Source organism: Dermacentor silvarum, chromosome 1 (assembly GCF_013339745.2).
Source record: "Dermacentor silvarum isolate Dsil-2018 chromosome 1, BIME_Dsil_1.4, whole genome shotgun sequence".
In the NCBI taxonomy this organism is placed as follows: domain Eukaryota; kingdom Metazoa; phylum Arthropoda; class Arachnida; order Ixodida; family Ixodidae; genus Dermacentor; species Dermacentor silvarum.
This window is the reverse complement of record NC_051154.1, coordinates 93,256,330-93,263,128: the sequence shown is the minus strand read 5'-3', so window position 1 is coordinate 93,263,128 and position 6,799 is coordinate 93,256,330. Positions and strand designations below refer to the sequence as shown.

Here is a 6,799-nt window from a genome sequence, read left to right as displayed (position 1 = left end):
CTCTTACGTTAAATATTGATAACAGTCTGCTTACTTTTCGTTAGATCTTCATGTAGCATCGAACTCATTAAAATCTAAGAATCGTAACATGACGCTTGGTGACGTATAACGTATGGTTCGCTTCCGTAAATTTTACTACGATTGAAAAACTAAAATATTTTAAACATCCAAACTCGGGCCGATTTTGCAATTTTCCAAGGAGGTGATCGCCGGTTACTTTTGAGATGGTAAATGTGCACCATTATAAAGTTTGCTCTCTTTAGAGTGAGCTATTTAATGCAGACAGACTGCGATTAGGATTGACTCCGTACATCAGGTATTTTATTTAGTGTAGGGATTACTCAAAACTTGGATTTCAAGCGAGGTGCGTGCATACTCATTCGATTTTGCGCCTCTGTCTATTTCTCATTTCTACGTGCAGATGCTCGCAAGTTTTCGGAATATGAAAACCACTGTTATAATTTCCTCGCAAGTATGCGCACGTAGCCAAGAATCGATGTTTGTAAGGTCTGTGCGTGCGATTTGAGCATTGATTTCGTCAATTTCGGGCTGTGGGTTTATGTCGCGAGAAAATTCAGTTTCTTTTTTCGTGACACATAGAGCACGCGGCTATGACCGTAATAAATAACCTCCGTTTTCGGGTTCCCAGCTCACCAATTGGGACACAGGAGTCCGGGATGTCACACACGCAGGTGACGATGTTATTGTCGCCTCTAAGGCAGGCATTTATGGACAGAATTACAGATTATCAAATTGAAAGAAAGTAATGACGGCCCTGTGGCCGGGCTTTGTGGTTCCTTTGTGTTCTGAAACGAAAGGGAGGAGGGGGCCTTACTATTTGTCGCGTAGCTTGCTTCTCAAGCGGATGCAAGAGCTTAGTTTTCTGCTCCCAGGCTTTGGTATCTTTAAATATGTGTCCGGGGAAAAAGAAAAGAAAAGCAGAATTCGGCCAGGCCCGTGTTGAGTGCTTACAAAGCACCTGCCTGCGCGTCCTCCAACAGCGGCAGCAGACGACGCCTAAGTTGTCTGTTGGCGGCGTGCGAGGGCGCCACTGACTCGTAGCCCGCGGAAAGAGCGACCGCCGGATCCAAGCGCGCTCGCCGAACTCGCGGCGCACGAACCTGTCATCGGGCGTTCACATTACGCGGAGTAGCCTGCTGGCGTAATGTAACAGCGCGCCAGTGGGCCGTGGGTGAAAGTGTACTGGCTCCGGCTGTCGTGCGTATCCGTCCAAGGAGCTGCGTCTCTCGGCCGCGCCTATCCCTGACCTTTGCGGCCCCGCTGTAAAGAGGAACGGACATTTGTGTTCCTTTTCTATCTCTTTTCTTTTTATATTTTATTCCAAGATAGTATGCTTTCCGGGAAACACGACAAATGCTAGACAGCTTCAGCATCGATAGGCAGTCGTAGCAATCCTAAAATTGAAGACAATTATATTTATGCTGCGGAGAGTAAATGACGGAATTTTGTACCAAATACAATGAGCCAAAAAGGGTACTCGTCAGCCGCATATTTTCCTTTCTTCGGAGGAGTGGGAACAAGAGGGGGTTGGGGGTGCTCGCGAGAGCCCTAAGCACTTGATGCTATCAGGACTATGTACGTAGTTGAAAAGCGAGGAGGGCAATTGGAAGCATACTTAGAGCTTCCTAACAAATATATAGAAATAGTGGATGCAGGACCAGCCGAACATTGACGTAATGTATATTCACTGATTGTAGAGTTAGCCCCCATTTACTCCCTGCTACAGTTTTAATGAGACATGCTCAATTTAAGGGATCTCGTCAGAAGCAATCGTCTCACAGTGTGTAAGGAAAAATACAACTGCATAGCCGTTTAGAGAGGTGTACTAATATGGCTAAAAGACATATTGAGAGATTTCTATTCTATTGAAGGGTATGCAGGTGCGTCCGCGCGGCTTTCTGCTAATGATATGTTGCATGAATGACGGCACCAATGCGGGCGATGGAGAGAGAAAAAAAAAATAAAAATCTGAGGAAACTAAAGATTGCAGCGAGGTATTGTGTGCAGTGTGGCAAAAGCCAGGAAATGCGAAAAAGGCGGGCTGAACCACTTTTGACTGTTGGACCATATTGACGACTAAGCTTTTATCATGAGGCCCAAAGATATCCCCGTAATTCTGCGTCTCTGCAGCATGCCCGCAGTGGCAAATCATATCGCATAAGTGCCTGCCGCTTCCACCTGCTCCGGAACTTGTCAGGTCGCTGTTTCGCACCGAACTATGCGGTGTGCCACGGGCTTCGCTCGGACGCCAGCGATAATCGTGGAGACTAGCGCACTCGTGTCGTTGCTAATTTTGTCCGGGCCCAGGTGTGTCCCAAACGGGAGAGCCCGGTCCCAAGAGCCCCTGGAGCGCAGTGTTCATTCAGAGCGGGTGGAAGCGGAAGGGTGGCGAACCCCCCCCTCCCCCCCCTCCCCGGCCACCACCGGGCCGAGACCTTGGGCGCTTTTAGCCGCCCGGTCTTGGCCAGGGCCCAGCGGCGCTGTCTCCAAGCGGCCTCACGTGGCGTCCGATCGATGCGGGGGCTTCCCTTCCGCGGGCTAATTGACTTTTGAGCGGGGCAAGCCTGGCCTTCGGCGCCAGCACGTGCTCCGGAATGTTAGGGAAAGTTGGAAAAAGGCGAGCCACGAGCGGAGTCCTCCTCTCCAGCGGGAGAGGCAGCCCCGCCCCGAGGAGCGTCACGCACGCGTCAGAGGAGAGCCTGGCGGCGGCCAATGAGCGCGCCGCAAAGTGACGACACCGCGGCGGCGCACGCCGGCGGCCGTGCGCGCTGCGAAAGAGTGCGGCGCACTATAAATGTGGTGCGTGGCCGGCGCCGAGGGAACCGTTGCATTCGGCTGGGTCGCGCAAGCAGGCCAGCCTTGAGTAATCTGTGCGGAGAGTGTGGACTTGTGCGCGCGGCAAATTCGAGGACCGAGCGCATCGTCGGGGTGCGCGCCCGGCGAGGGCAGTGTGTGGAGTGGTCACTGGCCAGCGCCCCCCGGGTCACGACGGCTTCTCCGCTGCGGAAAAGCTTTGACTTTGAGCACTGCGTGCAACTTTCGCCATGTTACGCGTCGTCCGGCATGGACTCGCCCCATCTGTATGAGTCGGCGAGCAGCGAGGACCTCAAGCATCCGTCTCGACAGCAGCCGTCGCTGGTGCTGAACGCTGCGCTGGGCGCGCGGTCTCAGCTGGGCGCCTTTGACTTGGGCTCGGACGGCTGCGTGCCGGACCTGGCCGAGCTGAACACACCCGAATTGTCATTCGATCTGCAAGGCTTCATCGCTGACTCTTCTTCTTCGGCGCATTCGTCGAGCAGCCTCGAGGAGACTCTTTTCACGGATCTGCTGACAGAGCAGCAGAAGCGTTACGGTGGCCAGGCCTTTTCCATGCCCCACCAGGGTGGGTCCCTGAACGAGCACCGGTACGGCGCTGAGGCGGGGCTCGGCATCAAGCAAGAACCGCTGGATCAGGCCGAGTACTCGAGCTGCCGCGAGCAGCCCTACGGCCGCGGCCTGCTCGCTTTTCCGGGCCTGCACGGCGGGGCCCCCTCGGCCGCGCCTACGCTCAGGCCTGTGGCCGTGTTCTCGTCGGGTCAGCCGCATGGTCTGGCGCCGCCCCAAGGGCCCCTGGGCCTGCCACCGCCACCCCCGCCACCTCAGGGAGCGCAGCTGCACAGGCTCGGCGGAGGACCTCCGACGCACCACAACGGGGCTCTCGCCGCGTCCGCTGCCGGACTGCGGCCCCTGGGCGCGCCCCCCGCCAAGCCGCAGCCGCACCGCAGCTCGGCCGGCAAGAAGCTGCTCGACAAGGGCTCCGACGAGTACCGCCGCCGCCGCGAGCGCAACAACATCGCCGTGCGCAAGTCCCGTGAGAAGGCCAAGCAGCGCTCCCGGGACACCGAGCGCAAGGTGTCCGAGCTGAACCGCGAGAACGACTCGCTGCGCAAGAAGGTCGAGCTGCTCACCAAGGAGTTGGCCGTGCTCAAGTCGCTGCTCACCAACGTGGGCGTGCCGCCGGAGAACGTCGACTCCGAGATCGCGCGCTCGCTTCAGGGCTACTAGGCGGCGCCCACGGGCCGCCCCGTGTCTAGTCAGCTGTACAAAGGGGCCCCCGGGCCTGGACTCGCCGGCGCCGGCTCGCGGCGGACCCCCAGTGCGTACCCCACCCCCTTCATTCAGACTGCCGCCCCCTCCGTCTTGCGTTGAGTACTGTTGCACCGTTTATTTTTTTAAGAAAAACAATATCAATATTAAAGTCCATTTTCCGTTCATCGAAGCGCTGGCCCCGGTGTGTGTGTCTCTCGCCCGCCGCTCGGAGCCCCGGCCTCAGGGCAAACGAGCGGCGGCGCTGTGCCCCAGACACGACGCCTGCTGGCGCGCGCCAGCTGCTTGCCGCGGTGGCAGGCTCTATAGGGCCTGCCGCCGCGTCTCCTCGATGATCCCGCGCGCTCCATTGGCTCAACACCAGCACGGCATCACATGTTGCTTACCAGCAGCTCCCTAGTTCCTGTACACTTCGCTCACTGAAAATTCTTAAATGACGTCAGGTGGTAGCTTGGGAATTATAAGCCTTTGCTGTGATACTTGCTTCGTATAGTTTTTTGGCATGCCTCCTAAGCCAGGAAACGTTTCTTGTGGTACCGTAATTTGTTCATTTGAGATATCTAAAACTTTCTCAGAAATTGGATGAGCCCATCTGTTCGCTGCTGTAGGTGTGCTTCCTGTTGCGCGCGAGACACGAGGACAGCTTTCGGCACCAGAGCAATAGTGTGCTAACTGTGTGTGTTCGCAGAGTACGAAAGAGCTGCTGCAGGTAAGTGCACCGCTGCAGCGGTCCCCAGAGGGGGCGATAGCTGATCGCTGCGGACGCGCGCCAGGGGTGTCCAATGTGAAGGCCGGCCCTTATCGTGCGCCCCGCGGGGTCAGCGTAAGGCGCTCGCGGCCGCGCGCACTGACGGAATTTCCGCACCGAGCGCGCGTTGCCTAGGCGACAGCGTCCCGCTCGCTGCCAGGGGCAACCGTGCAGCTGTGTCTTTCGGTCAGGCCTTGTGCAATACCGAGGATACACTGTTTCAGCGCTTGGCAATATTGCGGCCGCAACTTAGGCGCTGCGCTCTTCGCCATTCCATCCCCCCTCCCCCATCGATCTACGCGCGAGCGCTGTTTCCCGGCTGCCCGCGGGCCGGCGTCACGGGCGCGCCCGGCCCACGCTCCCTGAAAGTCTCACCCCGCTTACTGGCTTAACACCGGTCCAGCTCTTTCAAAAGCCCGAGCTCATTCGGTCTCTTCTTGTGCCATAAATTATTCCGAGAAAAAAAAAAAAAGTACAGAGAAAAATGGCGGCGCATACACGAGAACAAGGCATAGACAGGTCTACCGGTATAGACATGGCAATGCCCAGCGCTTTCGATTGTTTTAAATCCAGCGTTTCCCCACTCATTACTTGTTCCGTTCACTACGTTGTTGTAGAATTGGGTTTTCTGTTTGTAAGCTTTTGTCCTGCAAACGTGCACCAACTGGCCACTTCGCCACGTTGTGCATTATTCGGCCATAGATTCGTATGGCCAAGCGCCTCAATTTGTTACATTTGCTGAAGATATATAACGTGAGCTTCGCAGTTGTCCTTATTCCCCACCGTGCTCGACAAACCCGGTTTTGTCGCTTAGAATCCGCACTCCCTTTCCGGTAGTTTCGTGTGCCGTTACTCCTGCCGATACGCAAACAAACTTTCCAGAACTCGGCGTGACAGTATTCGTTGCAGCAGCTTTAGTGCACTGTGACCTGGCGACTTCTGTTTCGTTAGGTGTATTTTACTACGACAAACGCAAGGGGCAGTGGGATAAGTACTTCTGTGCTCATGGTGGTACGTAGGGCAAATATTAATGGAAAGGGAGAAAAAAAAAGTGTGGTTGTTATGAAGGGAAAGGAGAAATATCATATGCACATGAAACTTTACCTGGTACATTATGTGAACAATTGAATTGGGAATGTATATTGATCAGGGCCCGAGTTATCTAACAAGTTTCCATTAGTTTTGCCCTTCGTCATTGGTTCGCACAAAACCGAGTCCCCGCTAATGCAGAGATCAGCCGCTCAGCAGGACAGATGATAAGAAATGGATAGAATCGGACGAAGACAATTCTTGCATTATATGGGCCCCAGTGCAAACGCATACATCAAGCAGCTAGTCCTACGAAAGCAGCCTGGAATTTAGAGGTGTGTGGGAGCGTAGCGGTACATAGCAGATAAACTGCTGACATTATTCTTCTCTTGAGAGGAAGTGCAAAATCCAACCTACATTAGCTGGATCATGAAACTGTCAAAACTGTAGACTTGGTCCATGACTCAGACATTTTGCACTTCACACTGAAGATGACCAGTCTACGCATGTCATTACCACGACCTGGACCTGGATACATGCGGTAGAACACACACACACGCACACAGTCGTCCCAAGTTGGGGATTTTGACGTCAGGTGAAGGATGTCGGCCACCTCTATGCTAGATTGTCCTCGGTCTGCAAACGAGCAGCTTGTGCTACAGAAAAGACTTACCTTGCTGTCAAGATCACCTTTGTTTAATCGTAATCTTACGGGTGCGTCAACTCTGACATACACGATCAAAGTAAAGCTCTGCTCGCTGTTAAGAACCTTGTTTTGTAACAAAAAATCGTGACCGTTAGTGACGCTTTAGTTTAACTGCTCACATACTTGTCTCCAGCTTGGCTGGCATGCGTCGCCAAATGACACGTTGAGGGAGATAGATCTCTAATATTCCATTCACAATGCATGGTGCC

General features: G+C 54.3%; 1 protein-coding gene across 1 annotated transcript; it reads left to right on the top strand.

The window, feature by feature from the left end:
* Positions 1-2,833: 2,833 nt before the first annotated feature.
* Positions 2,834-4,279, top strand: LOC119432498 (CCAAT/enhancer-binding protein delta). The gene has a single exon (XM_049670976.1). It carries the CDS (start codon positions 3,085-3,087, stop codon positions 4,063-4,065), a length of 981 nt encoding a protein of 326 aa, XP_049526933.1. The 5' UTR covers positions 2,834-3,084; the 3' UTR covers positions 4,066-4,279.
* The last annotated feature ends 2,520 nt before the right edge of the window (positions 4,280-6,799 follow it).